The 24,966-nt window shown below is 40.4% G+C and overlaps 1 protein-coding gene across 2 annotated transcripts in view; it reads left to right on the top strand.

The window, feature by feature from the left end:
* MYLK (myosin light chain kinase) overlaps positions 1-23,414 on the top strand; it is a gene marked incomplete at its 5' end in the record, with an annotated part of 140,828 nt that extends 117,414 nt beyond the window's left edge. For both annotated transcript variants that reach the window (XM_082284670.1, XM_082284671.1), the window contains 7 exons: positions 2,585-2,802; positions 8,231-8,354; positions 15,988-16,140; positions 17,130-17,253; positions 18,453-18,582; positions 19,445-19,564; positions 21,269-23,414. In XM_082284670.1, coding sequence (XP_082140796.1) covers positions 2,585-2,802; positions 8,231-8,354; positions 15,988-16,140; positions 17,130-17,253; positions 18,453-18,582; positions 19,445-19,564; positions 21,269-21,528 — 1,129 coding nt within the window. In that variant the 3' untranslated portion in view covers positions 21,529-23,414. The remainder of the gene's footprint in view (positions 1-2,584; positions 2,803-8,230; positions 8,355-15,987; positions 16,141-17,129; positions 17,254-18,452; positions 18,583-19,444; positions 19,565-21,268) is intronic.
* Positions 23,415-24,966: the final 1,552 nt, after the last annotated feature.

Below are 24,966 nucleotides of genomic sequence, written 5' to 3'. Positions count from 1 at the left end.
TTATTTGATTTCATATTCAAAAAAAAATCTGATTTTTTTTATTACTTTTAAATTAAACACTATAATGATGTGCTCTTGCGTGGAAACCTTTCCATCTGACATTTACTGGAAGTCAGAGGCAAATCTCAGGCATTTCCTTTTCAAATATAGGAAAATATTGGTTCCTCCATAAGCATCTCAGTGGAAAAAGTAAATCTGAAAATAGTAGCCTGTTGTCAATGTAAGTCAGCACTGGGGGATAAGTGCCTCAAAGTTTTATATACCTCAGATAGTTTATTTTTACATAGATCAGAAGGAGATTATTGTATTGAAAATTAAGATTATTGGAGCAAAATCTCAGCACTAAATTCTATCATTTGATGTGATTTAAGCTGGTACAAGTTACTTCGGTTTTCTCTTTTTTTCTAAGGTAGATTTTTTAAAATACTGTTGAGTATTTGCCTGGGCAACTCTAAGGTAGATTCTTCTCACTGTTCCTACTGGACCAAAAACCTTAGATGTGTATTCTGTGATTCCACAGACATGAATATTTTCCTATATGACTCATGTAGAGAAGACTGAGAAGAGGAGAACCCAGAAAAAAAAGAGAGATTTAGCTTCTGAACTAGTTGGACTGTTTGAACAAAGCTGACTTCTCCACCTGTGTATGTGTAGAACCTCATCCACACTGGTTTTATTCAGCTTCCTAACTGGCAAAAATCAAACTGGATTTAGCTCCTGATATAAATGCAACAATATTCATCCCATAAGCACATTGCAGTTTAATCTACCATTGCTACGAGAGTGTTGAGAGCTCCCATGGTAAAAACAGCAGGCAGATGTATTAACAGTAGTTCATTTACAAATATGTGCTAAAAAAGTGGTGCTTGAGACAATGGTACAATTTCTGAAAAGTTTTCCCTTTGGGGATCTGAAAAGAATGGCACTTTTATAGCACAAGTAAGTTGTCACTATCTGCATTAAACAGTCAAAACAACTGGTACATTTTAGTATGAGGATGATTATCATTTGGAATTGCAGAGTAATCCAGATATAAACATTTTGCCTGCAGATGTTTTCATAAACACCCATACTGGTTAATGTCTTAGCAAAGCAACAACAAACTAGATCCCCTGAATGTTTATTCAACAGGTCTGGCAATACTATTGCTTTAGGTTACAAATGTGCTCTAATCCAACATAACCCCTCAGTTTGTCAAGCATATGCTCTTCTTACTATTTTTATAGTCAAAGGAAACCACAATAGCATTTCTAATTACATATTTTATGAAATCTTATAGCCAAAGCAAGAAATGCATCCAGAACTTCAGATGTTTCAAATTCAGTTTGGTACATGAGGGATATAATCATGTATCTGGCAACCTGCAAACATGGAAAGGCTGCTTTTCTGTTGTGTATTTTCTTTCTGTAACTGAAATGTGCAATTGCATTTGGAAACAAGCATGAATGCTGCAAAATATTAAACCATATAAAGACCATGGTGTGTTTAATTTCTAAAAGCAAAGCTGCTCTTCACTACGCGTTCCTTTCTTTACGGGTCATTCACCCACAGCATAAGAAAAAAGTATTTCCCATCTTTGGATGCAAGCAGATAAACCAGTTGAGTAATTACTCAGAATTTAAAATAATAACAACAACAAAACCCCAAAACACAAAAACCACAAACAAACAAAACAAAACACAAACACAAAACAAAAAAACACCAAAACCAACAAGTCACAAATTATGCTTCATTAAATCTAGGTTAAAAATGTCCCACTTCAGTTTCATGAACAGTTCAATCGAGGAGATGCTACCCTAGAAAGACCAATTATTTCACATCTTAAATTAGCATAAAAATGGAATTGACCTACAAGAAATGTGATGAGGGCTCAGCTAAAAATACCAACACTGAAAGTGTTGTGGGTTATATCCTTCTCCTGTCATAGCTAAGGAGGAAATTCCCTCTGAGCTCACTTGGGTCAGTAATTTACCGTTTGAGCTTTGCATTCCAATTAACCATATCATCGGAATTCTTCCTTCCTAGCCCTTGTCACTCTCAATCTCTCTTTTTTCTGAATTTTTGCTCATCTGCTTGAAATTCTGTCCTCTTTCCCTGGGACCCATTCCATGTATTTTAGTTTTCTTTATTTCTAAATTACATTATCTACCTTTGTTCACTGATGGATGGTACGAGGAAAGGAAGACATGGGAAATGTGTGCTCAGAGTCAGGAGCAGTGCTATGAACACATGTCAGCAGGGTGGCAATCACAGAGCACACACTTCACTGTCAGCTGCAGGTGACCCAGTCCTAGAGGCAGGGTGTAAATTCCTCCTGCCTGGAATAACAACATCGGTGTTTCACAGTTCTCACCTGCGACAGAGATTCAGAACAGAAAACATTTATTTGATTTATACCACACACAAGAGGTGATTCTTCCCACATTCTCTGTGTGGCTATGGAAAATGCAATTACAAAACACAGATTGCATCCTGAAGTGACTGCTGCAAGCTTGAACTCTCTGTATTGCTGTAAAAAAAAAAGGTCTGATTACTCCCCAAATGAATATGTTACAGAAGTCTCTTCTTATTCTGTCTTTCACAGGGTTTCTGGAGGAGAACTCTTTGAACGAATCATTGATGAAGACTTTGAACTGACAGAGAGAGAGTGCATTAAATACATGAAGCAGATTTCAGAAGGAGTTCAATACATTCATAAGCAGGGTATTGTCCACTTGGATTTGAAGCCAGAAAATATTATGTGTGTCAACAAGACTGGTACAAGTATCAAACTCATCGACTTTGGACTCGCAAGAAGATTAGGTAATGAATTCTCTGCCTATTTAAGTATCACAGGGGGAAAGGGCAGAACAAACAGTAATTCATGATACCTATTATATTCTTTCATGTATAGAGAGTAAATAGACTATGTTTCCTATAAATATTTCTGGTTTTAGGAAGAAATAGAATAGGGAGAAAAGAAGACATTCAAGAGTGAGAGTAGGGCACCTCATCTTCAAGAGAAGTTTGCAGTGAGGTGTACACAATCTACCTGCCTGTTTCTACAGCAGGGTATCCCTGTAGATTCCACCTAAAATACACAGTAATAGTAATGTTAAAAAATATTTACATTTGGTACCATAAAGCACTAACTCTCTAACTGAATGCTTCATGAATACTACAAATCCTCAAAACTTTTTTAACAGCAGGGTTTTAGGTGATGCTCTAGAAGCCTTTCAGATAATTACAGTCAATTTACATTTTCCCGTTATTTTTATCATTTCTTATCATAAACAGCAGGATGTTGTCATACATGTTAAAGATCATAGGAATGCTATAAAGAGCTGTGTAATAGCACGACTTAAAAATAATGCAATAGGGGGAAATTCAATTTGACAAGCCCTTCCTCTTCCTAAGCTGCTTTTTAGCAGCTTTCTATCATTCATTTTGGTCTAAGCTTCCAACATGCTCTGCAACTTGAAAGCCAAAGACCTTCAAAAGTTTTTGTCTTCATATTGTTCAGCTCTAAAAAGCGGCCCTTAGTTGTGCTGTCAGTGTTAAACAATACCAACATCCCACACTGATCTTTTTTCATCTTGTATTTTCACAAAAGAAATAAAAATCATTCCAGGAATTAAACAAAAATAGTTTATGAACCTGTTATACTGGGAGAGCCGAGATTTGTGGATCTCCTGACAATAATTGATTAGGACAACTTATATGAATTCCTACTCTGTATATAAAGGGGCTCACAGCTGGATTCTTACTGGAAATCTTTTGCCTTCCCTCTTTGAAAAAGTATTAATTTAAAAACTTTTAATACTTATTAAAAAGTAGAACAATGATTTTTGAGAACAATGATTTTACTACCAGCTACCTTTTGTTATCTGCCTAAATGCTGCTCATCCTACTACTTTTGACAGTTAAATAACAGACTACTGCATTCCCAAGAATGGTTTGTTGAATGAATAGGGGAAAAGAAGTCTGCTTTGAAGAATTTTAGATGATGTTCTGCTCCAAAAGTGCATTAAATGAATCTTGGTCACATGGACACTGTTAACTCAGAGATAAGATGTCTATTTTATTTATTTAAAAAAGAGACCACTGCCATTTCTGTTCCTTCACCAGCATAGAGCCAGTAGTGTTCTGGGAACATGAACTGATTTTGTTCTTGTTCAGGAAACGGATGAACTGTTAACTAAGTTCCAGTGCTGGTGGTTTTGTGTGAGAGGTGTGGGAAAGATTTCAGCCCACGATGTTCCAGCTGTCAGCCTGAAAACTGTACATTTACTGCTGCACTGAGTGGATTTCATCAAAAAGAGATATAATGTAAACACAGAATACCCTTCAGACCACAGTTACACCCACATTTAGCAAACGGAAGATCCTATTTTCGGTAGCCTGTTCATGTCCATCAGCTTTCCCACTTTTCTGTTAATCTTGTGGCATCACAGTGCATTGCATGACTGACATCAGCTTGTGAGTTGCACCAGTCATGCCATAGGCAGGAAAGCTCTAAACTCCAGTTAACTTCTCTTGGTGTAGAAGGATGAGAGTTGTGGGTGTTGATGCTGATTCTGATTTTACAATGCTGTACATTCATTTGGCTTAACATGCTGCTAATTCTTGCCAGGTTCCATTGTAGGTATTTGCTATTCATCATCCTCCCATTCTGGATAACTCCATCGTGGGTGGCATTCCCTAGGAAGGGAAAGGGCCCTTCCATTCCATGCCCAGCAAGCACAAGAACTGTTTTAATTGCAAAGACAACTGTAACATTTCAGTTGAGATGATTTCCAAAAGTAGAAAACAACTTTTACTGTTTCATTTACTCACAAAAATTGTTAAAACCACTTTTCACTAATGCCTGCTTCTTGCCGGCTGTCTTATGTGGTGCACTGAGGGCATGTTCCTCCACTTGTGTTCCTTTGAGATTTATGATTTTGAAATTGGTTGTCAAATCCACTTTGGCATTGATAGATGTGGGATTGGAGCCCTCATCCTACAGACCTGACCCTGACTGAGCAGAAACTGCTCAGCCAAGGGACTGTTGAAGGGAGCAGTGGCTGATTCTGCACTTCAGCTTCTGAGATTTAATTTTTTGTAACTACTGCAAACTAGTGCCTCTAAATATTCAGTGTTTTGATCAGTTTTAAAGATATTAGGATCAGCTCCTTCTGCAGTCATCTTCTGCAGCTAATTAGTTCTCTTGCACTGTCCGGAAATACCAAAGCTGCAGTGGGATATTTTCCTGACCTTTTTTGGTGTGCTGAGGAACACATGTAGAAAATTGTTTAAGATAAACTTCTTGAGGAGAAAAGAGAATGGTTTTTGAGTACCGTAAAGATTTTTTTTTTAATCAGTTGATTATACACAATGTCAGCAACAGTTTCCAGCTAGCTTGTCAGCTTTCTATCTGAACTAAGGGATATCCAAACACAGATCCTACTTGTGTACTAAGCTCGTAAACAACTGGGTAAAGACTTGACATATTACTGCATAGAAAGGGTCTTACTCTTCTCCTTTCTTTTTTCTTTATACACAGAAAATGCTGTGTCAGTTGTTTCACACTCTATGCTTGCACTTGAATGCCATGTTTTCAAAAAAACCCCCACATTTCTCCGACCTGTGGGCAGCAGATTTCATACACCAGCCTTTTGCATACACAGTTCCTCATGGTAGTTTACACAGTGCACACTCCAAACTTGGATATGAAAATCTGAGCCTGAGACTTGGATGACCACGATGAAGCTTTTAGAAAATAGGTTCATTGTGATAAATTTCAGTAATTTCTTGTAAGGACAGTTTGAAAAAAAATGTAAGTGTTGACTTTGAAATGAAGGCAGATGGGAAAATGGGATCTTAGGCTTCCCATTTGCACTTGGAAAAGGAAGGTGATCTCTCACTCCTCATTGTCACTGTGGAGAAGACATTGCCCTTCTTTTAGGCTAAGTCATTTTAGAGTGCATGTTAGAAACAGTATACTTTTTAGAGTAAGAAAACTCTAGTTATGTGACTGTAGGGATGTTGTGGAATAGTTTTTGAATGTTCTTTTTAAAGGATAGTCAGAGAGCTGGCAGGAGGGTCTTGATGTTGGTGAACTTGCATGGGAGGATCTGGGTAATTTCCTGCAGCTGCTCCCAGGCATTCTTCTCTCTGTTTCTGTTTCTAAAAATGGGTACTCCCTGCATGGTGGGAGTAGGGCAAACACATGAAAATGAGGTTTCTGCAATTAATTTATTAAAACCATACCTGAACAGAGCAAAAAAGGGTTTCACAGCATTTAAAATGGGAAACTGGCATAACTGCAAGTGAATTGTTGTGATTGTGCTCAAAAGTTGCCTCAAGCACGGTGTTCAATCATTAGGCAAGTTATTAACCCCATATATGTTTCAGATTTCCTTTGGTAAGTTGGGGATTTGCATACCTCAAAAGACCACTAGCTCAGGTGTTTGATTACATTTCATGAAGTGCCTTAAGAGCTTTCAATGGAGCTAAGTTTGGGAGCGGAGTCTGTACTGGGATCAGCATTTATGTTGCAAAACTTGGCAAATTAAATTCTGATAAATAAAAATATTCTATTCAGATTCAGTGTTGTGGAAAGGTCAATTCTTTTGTAAACTCCTCAAAACTTTGCTGTTGTTTGAGGGGTTTTTAAGCTTTTCTCTTAATTATAGAGCTGCAAATCCCTGTACTCAAGGTAACCTTAACAGGAGCAGGACTGGAATGTGTTACATCTGTTTGCCTTCCCATCCATATCTGTTTTGTTTAGATGGTAATCTCTTTGGGAGAGCAATGGTTCCTCACTAGGACATTTTACTGTGCCTAATCTGGCTGCTGCTCTTGCACAGAAGATAAACGTAATGCAATGAATCTCACTTAAGGCATACACTGATTGCTCAGGCACATGTGCAGACTGGACATGATTTTCTCAACCTAAATCCAAGCCTGTTTCAAGTCAGAAACAATTTATTTTCTAACATTTTTATATTTTTACAATACAATTCTGTTACTGGGATGTGGGGTTTTTCCCCCCCAGTCCCTAATCTATTCCTTAGTTTCCTTCCTGCCTGACCTTGCTTATTCTTTTCTTCTTCCCATCAGATTTAGAATGAGCATTAATGAAAATGAGCCCCCTGAATTCCTAACTATTTCTCTAAAATGAGCCTAAGAATTTCTAACTTAATGATTTGCACTGTGACTCACACTATACTAGAAGGTAGACATACCACTCACTTGCACACTGGCAGCATAATCTGGCAGTACTTGGTTATGAACAGGTTTTTCTCTTACCTTCATCACTGTATTTTCCAGTAGGGCAGTACTGATGGGTCAGCACAAGAAGAATGTCAAGCCAGTTCACCTGTCTCATGACCTCATTCTTCCAGTTCATATTGGTAGCAGCAGCTGCACTGTAGATCATTTTTTAAAACATCCACAGTGTGTTTAAGCAGAGCAAATGTAGCATACCTGTGCTACAGGACAGCTGAATAAAAGTTTGGAGCAGCTGATGGCTGACAGCTGGTGATTTGTGCTTCCCCTTTGCCACAGGTGTGCTTGTAGGCAGCCTGGTTTTGAAACCATGCCCAAGTCCAGTTTTACCTGTGAGGTAATGATCTGACTGGTGTACAACATCTGCTTCTTCTCTTGTTTCACCCCTGGCCTGTGCCACTTCAAATTTAAGAGACATGCAACCCACTATTGATTTTCTTTCCTGTTTACACTAGAAGAAAATGTGTTGGATTGAAATAGTTCTTTCCTATTATTGTAATTTTAGCACTATTGGTTCTTTTTACCACAACATGCAGAGCCCCAAGCTTTGATAAATGTTCAATGATTTGTGAAAACTGTAGCTTCTTTCTGACACTGGAATCCTGCAGTTCTCTTTTGCAACTGCTAAAGGGACGGAGGCTCAAACACTTTTGTACTTCAGGATATAAAAATCTGAATTAAACACTGATGGCACTCCTTTATCACAGATCTGGCCTTGTGGAAGTTCCTTGCAATAGGAACCTTCTCATGCACCTTATACAGTGCTGTGTGTTTGAGGATGCTTAATAAATGATTCTTTATTTGCTATACATGTATCAGCTAAGAAAACAGCAATTCAGGCATCATTTATTTCTTCTGATAAGAATCTTTAACAAAATCTCTAATATGAGGGCAAAACTGGTTTTCCTGTTACTAGAGAATAACTGTTTTTAAAAATCTCCATGCAGCAGTTAATGGTTTTCTCTTCCATTCTTCACAGAAAATGCAGGCTCTCTGAAAGTTCTCTTTGGGACACCTGAGTTTGTGGCTCCAGAAGTTATAAACTATGAACCTATTGGATATGAAACAGATATGTGGAGTATAGGAGTTATCTGCTACATTTTGTGAGTACTTTGCTATTCTTAACACAAATCCTGACAGTTGCTGAACATATGAAATTTTCATCAACTTCTGAAGTTTCCTGACGTTTTCAGGCCTTTTGTGTTGTAATTAGCAGCTCCATCATGTTTAATAAAACTCTGTTCTCTGACGGGTGCAATTGGTAAACTGCAAAACTGGCAGGTCTGGAAGTCCAGCTATTTAGTGTTGTACATCTTACATCATAAACCAGCAATGCTTCATCTCATTTAAAAAGACAATATGACTATTTTGTTATTAACTTCAAACTATTTTTTCCTTCCAGATGTTAAAGAGAAATGTTTGGGCACTAACAAACAATAATTTCCATTCTTTTATTCCATGAGAGAAAATTTTGTGAAACCTTGGCATCTCGTGGGACATGCTGAAGTATCCCAGCATTACCATATCCATTCACAGTGTATTCTAATTTATTACCAAGCACAAGCCACTGGATAAATACATTTTATAAGCAGCATGGATTGAGCTCGTGGAAACATTTCAGAGGATGGTTAGCTGCAGCTCTTGGTTACATATTTCAGTATGAGATTTGATTTTTATATATGATTTGATACAGCATGCTTATAAACATCAATAAATCTAGAGAAATGTATATGGAATTAGTGTCTCCATGCCTAGAACAGAAAGTGGTTTTCTTCCAGCTGGGACTTAACACATTTGATGCCATATAAACAAGTGAAAAGAGGTGCTTAGTTTGGAGCATGGTTCTTTCTCCCTTGTTCCAGCTTCAGTAGTAAGTCAGTGGCAGATCTGCTTTGCACTGGTTCTTTTAAAAGACTCCTCTCAATGCCATTCTTCCTTTATTAGAGTCCCCTCTGCCCTGGCTATCCCACTCCTTGACACGTGGCATGCACAGTTGTTTGCCTCAGTTTTACTCAGTCGTTCTGTGTTCCTGCTTTTCTCATGACCCTGCACTTGTTCATGCTCTTCTCATTTCCAAACTAAGCAACATAATTTCCTTACTTGGCCTATGCAAAAGCTACTACATCAACTCCCTCTTACTTCCAGCAAAGACTCGGAATATTTCTGTTATCTTCAGCTTCAGATGCGAAGTGTGTTCCACGCTTCAAGGTCACTTCGCTCTGCCAGTTTATTTACAGGACTTCTATTTTCCATTCACTTCCAAGCACTTCTTTCTCGATCTTGAAAGCTCCTTTGGATCGTTCCGTCGCTCCAGTAACGCAGCCCACCCAGGCAGCAGTGCGGTGACAAATCCCTGCGCTCCCGGGGCGGGATGGCGGTGCCGGGCCCCGCGACCGGGAATCCCTCGGTGCTGCAGCGCCGCCTGCAGCCCGCACGCACCCGACACATTTTGGGGAGCTTCTCGTCTTTCCGGGCCGTTTGTTGTTAGCCACGCCCATGGCGAGTTTCCGTGTGCTCCCAGTCTGAGCAGCGAGGCACAGGTCGGTGCTGGCACCGAGTGTTCCCGGGAAATGCAGCCAGGGCATCGGCTGAGACAAAGTAAAGGGAGCAGGTGGAACAGGTGGGGAAAAGGTGACAGGTCTTGCCAAAGACAAGTCTGCTTCTTCCCAGTTTCTCTGTGCCAAGCAGGGTATTTGGATGCTGTACCACTCAGCTGATGGGGCTGGGGTAGTGTTACACTCATTCAGCTCATCTGATATGCCTTGTGAAATATATTATGAAATTACTTGTTTGCTAAGGTGTGTTTAAGTTCATTTAACCTGTCATAAGGGGAAAACTACATCATCCAAAAAAAATGAAAAAAAAAAAAAATTGATGCATTGCTATTGCCACAATATGATTAGCAGTGATAATCAGCTTTTGTCTTTCTTGCCATAAGAATAAAGTAATAGAAGTTAGGGAAGACCCGTGAGTCATGACTTGGACTTTCCCTCTCCACCCCAGAGTGACAGAGGTTCCCAATCTGTCTTAACTTTCTTAGAGCCCAGCTATTATTACAGACTCACAACTATGAGCCATTATCCAGAATGAACCATCACATCATCATTACAGAATGCAAATAAAAGTCACTGAGAACTGCATCTCTCTTTAGTTGCAGCTCTGCTTTCCCATTTTGTTTGTAAGCTCAGAACTGCCAAATCTCACGCCTGAAGTGCAAGACTCACTCACTTGGTGTCTGTCTCACACACCATCACTGTGCTCATACCTGGGCATTTGCATCCCCTCTCCCTTGCCATGGGAGTGGGGCCATGCAGGCAGAGGCGAGCACTGGACTTAACGGCAGCTCTGCCGCAGGCAGCTGATGGCCCAAAGCTGCTGTGTCCATCATCTGTCCCAAGGGAAACAGCAGGGAACATGCTACAGCATCACTTGACACACCACCTGCCTAGAAAGTGACTGTGTTTCCATGATGTGCTACACAACAATGAGTACAAACCGGGTTTCACAGAGAGCTGCTAAAGTGATCTCTGTGAGTGAAGGGTCTCCCCTGCAAAAGAATAAGTGGTTGGGATGTAATCTCAAGTAGGAAGCAGGGTGACAGCACTCTTCCAAAACCCTGCAGCAAAACCTCCCCCCAGCCCTCTGCTATGCAGATGTAAGTACAGATACTGCACTCCCTGCTGGGATACTGCATCTGTCTTCCTTATGACTGATTTAATGCCATCCTACAGTTCATGAGTTCCCTTTCCACATTTCTAAGCTAAATATTAAATCCTTTCAATCTCCCTGGATAACTTATTCAGTCTTGTCTCTTCATCTGTCTTTGTTCTTCCTTAAATTTCCGTTTGTATTCTCCACCTCATGTTTTTTATCTTCCACTTTTATCTTGTTCTCTGTCCTGTTCTGCATCACAGTACTGTTCCACATACTTAAGTTGATCTATTGCCTTTGAAATAACAGGCCACAAATATTATAGCTTGTGTATATCATCTCCATTTATGTCTATTTCAGTGTTCCTTTCTGCATTTACAATAATCTTTAGCTAATGAAGGTTTAACCTCCTGAATTCTTTCCAGCTCTTTCTGTTCCATTTATTCTTCTGGGCATTGCTGGATTTGTGTGCTTTTTCTATTTCTAGTTCTTTTCTGATTATCAATTTGGATTGTTTTGAATATTTAGTAATCTGAAGCAATTTCTAATTTTTATTTCAAAGCAATTTTCAGTCTAAGGTTTCAGCACTGCATGGGCGTACGCTGAATGTGGATTGCCTTTTCCTTCTGGCACCATAGGATCTGAGCAGTTTCAGGGAGGAATTGTCTGTGGCTGATTCAAACCCCTGCTTGCCTTCCAATAGTTCTCCTTGCTTTATCAGTGCCAGTGTTTATCTTTTCAGCGTAGTTGATCTCTGTCAATTCATATTTTTTAATATACTTTCTCTTAGGTTGTGCTTTAATATCACATTTGATCTTGCTGTATACTCTTTTCCTTCATCACCTTCCTAACAGCACACCCCCTGATTCTTCAAATACTCCCTTTCCTTTTTATCCATTGTGTTTTTCATCACTGCTGTTCCCCCTCCCTTGTTTGGCAGTTTGGGTTGGTTGAAAGATCTTTCGGCATCATTCATCTTTTGGGTGTGCTGGCTTGGAACCTCGATAAAGCAAAACACCGCTGGCTTACACTTGGCTCCATGTCATGATAAAAATTTATACCTCTTTATATTAAAGATGTGAGAGCACTCCTTGTTCTTTCCTTAAACCAGGTTAGGAAGGCTTTAATGTCAGACTGTACTGCTCAAAAGAAAATGTATTACTGGTTCAGTGGCACTGGCAAACTAGGTTCCTCATTAATCCACTGGGCATGTGAAACAAGGATGAGAACAGCAGTAACACCCTTGCTTTGGTGATGGGCTGTCTTCCTTTATATGGACTCAGTGGTCTGCTTCTTCCAGAGAGGACCAGTGGAGGAGTCAGTCAGCCCTCAGCTAAGTGTTCCATGGATGTGTGTCCCTGACAAAGTATCCTCAGACTATTTATTTGCTTCAGTTCGCTTGAAAAAGAATTAATTCACTACATGATCTCTAGGGTGCAGGTGTTACCATCATGTGCTTATCTGACATGCCCTGCACAGGTTTATCAGAAGCAGATACCAAGATCTGTTCATACTGAGGTCTGTTACTCTGTTTGCACCGCCAATGCAAGGCAAAGCCTGTAAGGAGGAGCTGAGTGGCAGCAGTCCCAGTCAGCTGGTGCTGCAAGCACTGCTTGCAGAGGAACACTCACAGTCTGACTCTTTGAGACAAGCAGCAAAACCATCTTCCCTGGAGTAGCAGGAGTCTTAATGCAGAGATTTCCAGTTGAAATGCCATGGTGTTTGTTACATAGGCAACGAGGTTTGCATCCACATTGGACCCTTTCCATCTCAACATTTCTAAGTCTGCACTTGGAGCTTTGTTAGAACAGACCAATAAATGTTAAGGAACTCCTAGAGGATAAAATATATTTCTTCTTTATTTAGAAGTGGAAACCGTGAAAGATTTTCTAAACAAATGGTTCTTAACATGCCAGGAAGATGCCTGGTAAAGTAGCTGGAAAAATGTTTTCAGTAAACAGCCTGCTGCTTGTCTAAGAGTAACTTCGCAGTGTAAGCTCTGTGTTAATTTTCTGGAGCAGTAGCTCATCTTTATCACTTCAGCATTCCAAAGAGAAATTGTTTCCATTATCTGTCAAAAGAGTTGCTGTACCATTATTACTTTAAATGGCTATTAAGAATTGAACAACCAAGACTTCGGTCAGTGAAATCTGTGCTAGAGATAAAAATTTCTGGCTACATAATTTCTAATCTACACTAGTTGCTAGATTTTGTTTTCTAACTATAAACAAGGATCTTACTCCTTGGAAGTATTTCCACAAGGCAACTGATTCACAGTGTAAAACTGTAGTAGAGAGAGAAAATTATTTTAGCTGTATAAATCTGCAACAGCACATTCAGGAATACAAAAATAGGTTCATTGAAATATTTGAATAGGCACTCTTCCACTGGTGTTTGTAAATGATGAAATGAATGGAGGCTTAACTGAGACCCACCTGGTAATTTACCAAATGCATGGCATCGAACAATCCTACCACAGCATTTAAAATTTTATCAGATATTTCTGTCATACAACTCTAAAATTTAAAAAAACCAAATACATGCACACACACAAAAAAACCAAAACCAAAATCAACCAACCAAAAAAAAAAAAAAAAACAACAAAACCCAAAACCAACAACAATCATAGATTTTTTTTCCTTCTCTAACTTCTCATTCTTTAATTTGTCCTCACCCTTCAAAAGCTGTGTGGGACATGCAGTATAAGCACTGCCTCTTAGGGCACCATGGAGCAATGATGTTTCCACATGAAGCAATGTCTCTGTACCTATAGCAGGTTTTTTAGTATGCATTTCATCTCTCAATACTGCAGCTTTAATCTTGTCTAATATAGTGCAAGAGCTGCACAACACTATTTGTGGTAATACTGTGCAGAGGTCACCTCTGACATACTTTGATCAAGTATTGAAGGGAAATGGGATTGGTATTGCTCCAGCTGCCCAAGCATGTCATCTGGAAGCTTAACTGGATGAAGAGAAAATGTGCATCTTCTCTTTTGACAATGAGCTAAAGGAATACTTCACAGACCTGTCATGGCATAAGCCGCTGGCTTGGCTGAGACTGTTGTTCTTACTACAAGGTAAAAAAGAGACAACCCGGCAGTCAGTATGTGGAAGCCAAAATCAGAACTGCAGTCTGCAAGAGATTTTTTCACTTTCTAAAACATTATGGAGAACACTGACATCGGCATAACTAAGAAAATGTTTAGCTGTCAGAGAGGAGATGGGTTTAAGGCCCTGCAGGAATGCTTTGTGGGTTCCAGGACAGAGATTCCCGAGCCTCATGGATGCTTGGGGCCATGAGGGCTGGAGGGCGTGCGGGCAGAGCAGAGCCTTGCTCTGCCCGCAGCTGTGCCAGCTCTGCAGTGCTGTCAGGGTCAGGCACAAACCTTCTCTCCTCCAGCAAAGCAAGTGTCAAACACAGGGAGCAGTCGTGGTAAAGTTGCTTTATGGGAGCATTTTTGGTACGTTCATCTTTCAGCTTTTGATAACTTGTGCCTGTTATATCTTCATAAATGGGTTTATGCCACCTTACACGTTCACAAAGTTGGGATTCACTGCTGCATTTGAGTGCACACATATAATGGAAAGTAAGACAGCAAATACATTCTGTTCTGATTTACCTTGTTCTGCCTGAGAATAAACAAACCTTTTATCTTCAGCTCATGTATTATTACTAAGAAGTTTCAGAAGTATACACGTAAGATTCTAGACTCTACTGTACTGCACACAACTTCCAGAAATGGTAAAAGATTTAGTGTCTGCTCTGTGTGAGACTTCAAAGAGTGTGTGTTTCTGCTCTGCTTATAAAATGAAATGCTTAGGAACAAAATAACTTTGAAGGAGGAGATATTCTAATATTATTAATCTAATAGCTCACTTTATTTGACTGCAATCTTTTTTTTAACCAGTCTGTTCTGTGATATTCAGTGGCATCAAGATATCCATATAGTATTATATCCATGTAGTGTTTTCAGAACCCTAATAAGTTAGTTATTTTTCTATATTTAAAAAAAAGGAGTAGTACTGTGAAATGTAACTGGTTAACACAATTGTACTGAGAAATCAAATAAAGTCTGTAAAAATTCATGAAGAATAGGTTATTCTGTAAATTGCATGGCAGGAGGACCTGGAAAAGTGAATAACTTGTAGTTCTAAGGAATAAGCAACCTTTCACCTCTAAGTTTTTTGCTGAAAGGGTAATATATACAGGCATCAAAAGTATCCAGATGCACAGTGTAATAAAGGATAATGCTCAGCTGGAGAAAGAGACTGCAAAAGTGACACCATGATGTTCTGTAATTGCCTTTCACTGGCAATTTATCAGTTATATGTATAAAAGCCTTGGAAGCTCAACTTAGGTTATAGGAGGGCATTATTTCCATTTCACGCATCATCGTGACTGATGGAGAATGTAACGACCAAATTACTTGTGGATGCATCTGCATAACTCCACAGCCTGCAGTGATGCAGCACTGTTTTATCTGTCTGTATAACTCAGGGTGGGTTTGTTTACAAAACAGCCCTGTGGATTTCATTATTTCATCATGCATCTTTCTTCTGGGGCTCTCTCTGCAGGAGTAAATGGAATAAGATCTACAAAACCCCCCTTGGTTTTACAGTAAAGGCAGTAAAATCACCCTGAAAGTAGATGATCTTCAGAGGTCCCTTCCAACCCTAACAATTCTGTGATTCTGAGGAAGTGTCAGGGAAAAAAAAAAAAAAATTCCACTGAATTTGGTGTGAAAAATTCAGTATTAGTTATGCAGAACTAGACAAGTCGTTTAACAAACTCCTTTGCTCCAATTTCACCTAATTCTAATTCTCCTCAAAAATGCCTAGGGAAAAGAGAAAAAAAACTAGTAAAATGTGCCTTTCAGTTTTGCTGGCAAAATTCTAGTTTCCTCCCCTTAAGGCTATCTGTAGTTAGTTTTGAGTTCTTTTTTATTTAATTTAGTTTTTGAAGCGAGCCTATATTGATAAAGAACTGCAGAGCGTGGATGATGTCACACGCGATTTTAACTTGTTCCTCCGGTAATTTGCAAATTGACGTGGTTTGTTCTGTGTCTGTCTGTTCCGTCCCCAGGGTCAGCGGACTTTCTCCTTTCATGGGAGACAACGACAACGAAACCCTTGCCAATGTCACCTCAGCAACGTGGGACTTCGACGATGAGGCTTTTGATGAAATCTCTGACGATGCCAAGGACTTTATCAGCAATCTACTAAAGAAAGACATGAAGTAAAGCTGCTGGACTTGCTGCACGTTCTGTGTTTGCATTTAGCTGAAGCTGCCATCCGTGTTTCCCCCCTGTGAATCTCCACAAGGCCGCGGCACCTCTGGCCGTACTTTATAAGGAGCTGTGCGTGCCCGCCCGGCTCTGCGTGTGCAGCGCTCTTTCTTTCACTCGCAGGGTGCAGGGGCTGAATGGAGCGTTTGCTTCAATCGCCGGCTCTTTGTGCTCTTCCCTCCCCTCGGGCAAGGGGCACCCGGGGCTTTTATGCGGCCACTCTGCTCGCCACTGTTTCGTGACACGCATTTCTGCATGACACGTTCTGTCTTGCTCTGAATGGGTTGCAGTTTTGCCGTGTGTCGCTTTTAAGTGTGGCACCTCTGAGTAGGCAGCTTCCCTATAAATGTAGTAATTGGGCAAGGAAAACAAAATCAGAGTTGGAAGCCCTGTTTGCAGAAGTGTCTGAACAAACCAAGGAAAGGAAACGTACTTCTTCCAATGAGTTTGCAATTGAATGGATGGAGAACAGAGAGTTATTTATCTGTGCAGCCTGAGCAAAGTGAAGAATGGGTGTGGCAAGATATTAGGACATTTCTGTTTCATTAGATGTTCAGGAGGTTATTAAGTGGTGGGATGGGGAATCTCTGTAAGTAAAGGAAATGAGATCTGGGGCGAAGCTCTGCCAGCATGAAGCAGCTGAATCATTGCCACTGTGGCTCTGCTGTATGTGTTCCATGCCTAAAACATGGCTTTTGTTTTATAATGTTTTATTAACACTTAAAAATACACAGTTTTCTCTCAAAAAGATCTACAGAAATTGTGAAAGTGAGTTTAAGAAGTTAGAATGGCTGGGAAAGCAGAGCCATGTGATCTTTGTTGCTAAATTTAGGAAACAGAAAAATCAGCTCCCAGTAAAGAGAGCACAAAATAATGTTACAGCAGGTAGGTTGCTCTTTTGTTATTAGCAACACTGACTGGTCTTTTTATACAAAAACAGGAGTCGCTTAAATTGTACTCAATGTCTTCAGCATCCCTGGCTGCAAAAAGACACCAAAAACATGGAAGCCAAAAAACTTTCCAAAGATAGGATGAAGAAATATATGGCCAGAAGAAAATGGCAGGTAATGAAGAGGACATGAAATTGGGCTGGATATGCTAATAAGTCTCTTTATTTTTAATATTTATGATTCTGGGGAACATGTCACACCAGGAGGTTTCTGCTGCTGTCGAAAGCTCTGGCATGGCCAGGGTGGGAATGCAGGAGGGCAGGTCTGGTTCCTGCAGCTGGGCAGTAGGAGGGTGCACAGCTGCATGTGGATTACACAGGATGATCCCATTTCAGGCTACTAAAAGGCATATGAGCTCAAGTATAGTTTTTCCCACTCTTCTCAGGGTATGCCTCTCTCTCTTCCCTGCCCTCTCCATGCCACTGAGGGCTGGAGGATTGTGTAAGTGTAATTCTTAACAAACCTGAACATTTCAGGTAAAAGTGATCTTCCTAGCCTCCCTGAAGGTACCTTATTTTATGGCAGTTTCATTCTACTAAGCCAAGAGTTCTGTCCTGTTGGAACCCCAAGCTTCCCATGGATTCAATCAGATTTGTTTAATAATTTCCTTTAACATATTCAGTCTCCATATCTTCTTTTTTTCCTAATGCTGGAACTGGAGTAGCAGGTCCATCTGTGCCACACTGATAGCTACAGTAGTTGCTGTGTGAAATCCTGGATCCTTTTGAGTAGCCTACAAAATACTAATTTATGTAAATCTATCTTATATTCCCTCTTATGCACTGCTGTATGTATTTCTTGAAGCTCATGCTTCAAGTGTCCATACTACAGCCCTCATAGTTTGAGCATATTTTAGTAGTTGATCCTCGATCCTGTCAGAGGTCTGCTGCCATCATGCAGATGGTGGTTTCTCATTCATTTCATATCAGCTCATTATCCATATTGGATGAAATTCAGCCCAGCCCAGAAGGCTGTGGAGAGAGGCGTCCCCCACCAGAGTTCAGCTCCAGTTACACAGGACAGGGCTTCTCTGCTGGCCTCCTCTCGCACTGTGCTTTTTATCCGCAGCTAACAGAGACATTCATTTAGGTATGAGTTCATCAGGGGAAGTTTATATCTGCAACTAAATTTGGTAATTCAGCCCAGCCTGCTCTGTCTCTCCTAGAACAACAGAGCTATATATAAGCAGTTTGTCCACCAATTCCAGTGAGGTTTGCAGAGATCCCAGATAATTTGTCCGAAGCACGACTGTTGCAGAAAATCACATGCCTGTTGGATTGGATTGATCAGAAGCCTTTTCTGTTATGTCTTAGAAAACAGGCCATGCTGTCCGAGCAATAGGAAGACTGTCGTCCATGGCAATGATTTCTGGTATGAGTGGGAGGAAGGCCTCTGGGAGCTCGCCTACCAGCCCTATAAATGCAGACAAAGCAGAGAATGAAGGTAAGGAATTTTTCTGCCCCATATTTTTACCTGTCTCTGAATCAGTCTTACTAAAACTTTTAGCAAATTGCTAGAGACCAGTCATCAAGTTGGATATTCCTGTGCTCTCTCTCTCTCTCTGTTTTTATCTTCCTATTTTTGAAAGAAATCTGTCAAAAATTCACTATTCTTATATTGTCCTGCTACTCAAAATGCCACAGTATATGCACAGGCAGTAAACTCTTTTCTTTTTAAAGCCAAAGAATTAAAGCAGATTTGTCAGCTGCACTTTCTCCGAGTTTGGGAATGCATGTTTATACAAAGATGACATTGATGTATTCCCTTCTCATGCAAGCAAGCAATAAAGTATTAACACTTGCTGTAGCCATGGCACACACCCTGCATTAACCATGCTCCTCAGACAGGGCATTTAAGGAAATGTCTGCATTATTCCCCTATGTCCCCAGATGAAATGTGGATTTGTGGTGTGCAACAGTCAGAGGTGCAAATGTTTGACACTACTGAAAATCAAGCAAGTAATTTGGACAAATCCACAGACTGTGGGCCTGATATAAGTGGAGCTGGTTTATCCCTCTGACTAGCAAAAGTCCAGGTTCGGTTAGAAACAAATTCAAGGGGAAAATAGGATTCGTAGGTTGGTGGCCCTGCATGCCCATTTCTTTCTATTTATGGCCTGAATCCTCGTCCAGCTGCAAAAGATTGGCACAAAGTTAAGCAGCCAACATCCTTGCTATCCCATTAGTCTGACAGAATTAAGTGAAATAGAAGATGCTTTCATTACCATCTGGTAATTAGAAACTAAAATACATCTTTTGAGAACACACCCTGTAAAATTGTTCACCACCTCTTTGCTCTCCTCCAGATGCTTTCCTCGAAGAAGTGGCTGAAGAAAAGCCCCACGTAAAGCCATATTTTACTAAAAAAATCATTGACATGGAAGTTGTGGAAGGAAGTGCTGCTAGATTTGACTGCAAAATTGAAGGTACTTTGAATAAGCATGTGTTTCTTTCTTTCCCCTTTTGTCAGCTTTCTGCACTGGGCAGTTGTTTCACTTTTTCAGTTTTTTCTTCTGTATTGTTGTTGAGTTGTTGCCATTTTGCTTTACCAATATCTGCACATCACAGCACAAATATGTTGCAATAACAGAAATTATTTGGAGCTTGTTCTGTGCTTGCCATAGAACAGAAGTCTCCAGGAGTCCACGTGTGAATCGCTAATTTAGAATAGCAAGTGGGAACTGTCATATGATTTTTGAGGGCAGAAACAGTAAAAGCAAGATGCAAAGTAGAACCATAAATTCCAAGAGTATACTCTTAGAGAGTGCTATCCAGAGACCAAGAATTAGTAGGAGGTCAGTTGTCTAAAATGACAGGCCAGTTTCAGGTCACCTCAAGATAACTTTAAGCTATATGTACATTTTATTAAAGGCAAACAAGTCCTTAACAGTATATTCATGAGAAGTAAAGATAATATTCTTGTGCTGGTCACATGAGTCACATCTAGAAAATAATTGATTGGGGTTTTTTAACTTATGAGTTCAAGAAAGAAAACTCAGACTGGAATATGCAAAGTGTAAGTTTATGAGAAGATACTTAAGGACCGTGGGCTTGGTCAGCCCAAAAGTCTGAAGGCCAAGACCACTGGCACTTCTACTGCAATGAGATTGAACCTTGTGTATCTCAGCTGTGAATGAAAACTAGAAATTTGGAAAGAAGAGCTGAGAAAACAAAATGGGTAGAGTCAGTACCATCCTGCATGTGTACAAGTTAATTTATAATCTTAAAATGAGGTTCAGAAACTGCCTCATGGACCTTCTCCTTGTTTGTTTCTGTGCTCCCAAACTTTCCCTGCCTGTTTCCTACCTCACAGTGGAGATGTGAGGATGGATTATTATTGCTGATGGATGCTCAGTGTGAGGGGTACTGCATGGAATAAAACAGATGGATGTACCACAACTGACATTCCAAACTTTGCAGTGTATTGCTGTAATGTTTGCTGAGTATTAGGGATTCCTGCCCTTTATTTCTGCTCAGTGGGAAGTTATCCTCCCATCACAGTCCAGAACTTGGCTGAGACCACAAACCTTCAATTTGTTACAGCAGCCAAGAGTACTGTATAAGGGATTGTTCTGCAGCAGGCATTGTACAGTGCTGCTCTGGAGGCTTAGCAGAGCTGTTTCCTTCACAAAAGGCTTGAAACTCCTGTTGAGATGTCCAATCAAAATGCTTTTCTTAGACTTCCTCACTTATCCTAACAAACAGAAAATGAGACTGCAATGCACAGGATAGGCTATACATTGAAATTCTAAATCTCAGTGTTGGGAGCTGTTGTTTCCAGAGAAGCTGCAGTGTAACGTGAGCCTCAGATGCACTGTCAGGCGTCCCCCGCTGGCTGATGGCTACAGCACACAAAAAGCTGTCTGCAGGCACTGCTAAAGGACTGGAAGGAGGAATCCAGCGAGTACCGCAGCGCTCACTTGCAGTTTTTGCTATACATAAAAAATTGTTTCAGGTAGATGTGAAGTAAAAGAGCTTCACATCATCTACATTTATTTTACATAGAACTCAAAGAAATATTTGTCTATCAACACATTGGCACGTCCATACTCAGGAATTAGAGCGTAAGGTAATTAGCGCTGAGTTAATGCTCGTTTATTGCAGTCGCTGTTCTCTCTCCACTCTTCCAGGCTATCCCGACCCTGAGGTGATGTGGTTCAAGGATGATCAGCCTGTCAAGGAGTCCCGTCACTTCCAGATAGATTATGATGAGGAAGGGAACTGTTCTTTGACTATTTCTGAAGTATGTGGGGACGATGATGCCAAATACACCTGCAAAGCTGTTAACAGCCTTGGGGAAGCCACGTGCACCGCAGAGCTCCTTGTGGAAACAATGGGAAAAGAAGGAGAGGGAGAAGGAGAAGAAGAAGATGAAGAGGAGGAAGAATGAAACAAGGCTAAAAAGAAAAGAAAAAATATATTTAAAGACTCTCCTTATAAGGCTCAGAAAACCAAGTTATCAAAAGCACCTTGTGTGAAACGTAGGTCTTTGGGGGGTTGTTATTTCAGCATGATCAGTTGATACCTGTTAGCTTTATGTATGGGCATTACTTCAAACCAGCAGGCATTTTTAAGTTGCTAGCATGATTGGATTGACTTTAAGCAAGCCATCAACTACGTTGCCCAGATTACTTTTAAAATCATATGTATGGAAACCAAGTTATAGTCTGAACATCTTAAAGAAAAATAGTCTTTTTACTGAGCTTATTGCTCTTCATCATCACTTTTCTCAGCCAAAACTGCAGCTAAGTTGGCTCCCCGAGATCTACTTTAAGGGAATCGTTGGCCAGACATGCAGTGAATCTCTCCAGTCCTAAGGAATAGGCCACTCCCTGGGCTGTATCTTCTGTAAGGGAAGGTTTGACACAGCCAGCACTGCAATTTGTATGCTGACAAGGTTCATTTCTCATTTGCTTTAAGCAGAGTCTCACAGTGCAAACTTCAGACACGTTTACTGCCTCTGTCAGTGAGCTGTTAGTGCCCTTGTATTACTGGCTAACATTAAACATCCAGGTGGTTTCCTGAGATACTCCTGATCTTGCTTTTAGCCAGCTGATCCCACTTTGTCATCTTTCCCTTATGGAGCCTGTCACTTCAGTGCAGTCGCAGCTGCCTACTTAAGAAACAGACTGAAAACACAAAGACTGAGAATATTTTCTGTGTTTCTGGTCAGTCTAATAAAAAAGACTTATGATTCATATATATGCTGCTGTGAAAAAACAGGTTATTGCACAATCAGTGATTTCTGTGTGCATGTGTGTGAATGGAATCCCTGGTTAGTTAAAGTTTTACTTGCATTTATTTGGCAATTGCAAAACAGATTTCAACTGATGATAAGCTGGAAACTCCCACAGATTTTTCGAGTAGCCAAAAAAAATAGCCTGGATTACAAACTCCTCTATTCTTAGCAATTTCCAAAGAATCTTAACCTATATAGGACCTATTTCTACCTTATGAGCTTGACTGTCTTGTTTTTGTCTTGAACCTGCACCAGTAAGGCTGTTGCGTTTTTTAAAAATGCAGAAAAACAAAACAAATAATCCAAACCCCATTTTTTTCTCAGAAATGGTTAATGCACTCAGACTTAGTAACTTTGCTTTCCTTTCACAGTATTGGCACTTTTTAAATTTTTTTTGTTGTTGTTCAAAGGTAATATCAGAGGCTGCAAGGTGATTATGCATAATCCAAAACCAGTGTGTCTTATATCTATGTATCATTCCAAAAGTGATTCTTTTTCTTTTCCACTTTTTGTGTGTAAAGTGCAACCATTTGCATTTCAAAGGTTACCTCTTTTAAAAAAAGACATTACCTTAAATCTTCACCATTAAGTAGTCAGTGTACTTTAATACAGGTGTGTACATTAACAACCTTAGGTTGTTTGATATTACCTAGTTGCATATGTGTTTCATATGATTTGCTCTTCTACATTCAAAGCTCAACTAATGTGGATGACACGATGGTTTGTAACTGCTTTACTCTTTGTTGCTAAATTCAGATTGCCAGCATGTCTTTTCTTTTCGATAAAAACCTCTTGTTATACTGAACACAATATTGCCACAATTCCTTATACAGAAAGGTTTTGAATCTGATTTAGAGCATACAGAGCTTTCCTCACTTTTTTTTTTTTTTATGTTTTAGGCAACAACGGGGTGTATTTTGTACCTTAATAAAAATATGCTGATGTTCTCCCTGTTTGTTAAACCATCAGAATTGCAAAGATGAGACTGCTACGGCTGTAGTTACTCACAGTTCCTAAATAAATACTACCACAAAGCACACTCCTCGTATGCTCTATTGCAGCGGCACCGCGTTCACCCTGGCCAGGCCTCTCCTCCTGCCCCGGAGAGCTGCTGGGCACACAAACCCATCAGGTGGCACCAGTGAAGACTCCCTGCTGTTTGTGGTGCTGCTGCCCTTCTCCTGCCCCAGCAGCAGGCTCGTGATGTGAGAAGGCTGCTCTGCCCCACTGCTACCAGCTACAGCCTGGGGCTGGCTCTCGTGGCCTTGTGCTCTGCCATGTCTCCAGCATCATCACAGGCCTCAGTGGGAATGTGGATGGGGCACCAGGGTGGCTCTGGTTTGTTTTACAGTTGGGAATTCCCTTATGGTGGGGAAATGTAGAGTTCTGAAAGACTGTAGGAGGAACAGAGAAAAAAAATCAGTGAAGTCTCAATGTAGATATGGACTTACACCAATGTTTCTAAAAACTGTAAAGAGAGAGATAAAGACAAATCTGTGTGTGCTGCCTTTATGCAGATCTCTCCTAATACGCAGCCCAAGTCACCACGGACCACACAGGACCATACAGAAACTCCTTAAAGCAAAGATTGTGCAAACACCCTGCTTGTTGCAACATGTTTCTTGAGCAAATCTTCAGTCCTTCAAACCAGCATCTTTGCAAGGTGTGCCCCACTGTCTTGTGAATGTACCTGGCTTTGTTCAGTGACTGCTGGTTTCCATCCAGGCAGGCACATGCATGAAGCAGGAGAAGGTCTGGTTCTGTTGGGCTGCTCTATTGGCATAGCAAGGTCTGTGGATGCACAGACTGGGTATCAAAACCCACAGACTCAGTATTGGTGTTCTTGCACAGATCTTTCCTTCCCTCTCCTCCTTTTACTAGTCCTTTTGTGTTCCACAGGCTATAAACTGCCTATTTTTCTTTTGCCCCAAGGATATTCCAAGGAGTTTATCATCTCCCTGTAGCTTCCTATTAACATCCATTCTAGTCTGCAGGAAACAATGACCTCTACTTCCAAAATTATGTGACACGCATCTAATTCAGCTCTGAGCAATTGACTCCAAGCTGTATTTGACCTTGAATTCTTTGGGGTTTTTTTGAAGAACAGAAGTCTATTCCACTGAAGAAAGATATTTTATGTACTTGAAACCCTGTCTCATTTTGCCATCCATGGTCTAATAAAAGGCATTACCTCTTTCTATAAACCTTGTCTTGCTTGTATAATGTTTGCAGAAATTCACTCTTGGGGTGTCATAGGGCTGAAACCCCAATAGCAGAGGTTATGCAAGACACTGGTAGTGCCCAAGGTGGACACTTAATTCTCCTTGTATTTCTTTTGTATGACATTCAGTCTTCTCAAGAGACATGGAGAATTTGGGACTGGCTGCTGTTTTTCACTACTCGTGTTTCTGGATTTCCAGAAACTTAATTTACTTAATGACTGTCCTGTCCAATCTCCCAAGCATCCTGTGCACATTTCTGTTTGATGAGGAGATCTTTGCTAATTGCATGCATGGCATGCAGATGGCTGGGTCCCTGCTTCCCTTTGCTGACAAGGAAGACAGCACTGGACTGCACAGCCCTCTCCTC

The sequence above is a fragment of the Coloeus monedula genome, assembly GCF_965178545.1.
Source record: "Coloeus monedula genome assembly, chromosome: 7".
NCBI lineage: Eukaryota > Metazoa > Chordata > Aves > Passeriformes > Corvidae > Coloeus > Coloeus monedula.
Note: the sequence above shows the minus strand (reverse complement) of the source record. Positions and strands in the feature narration are given on the sequence as shown.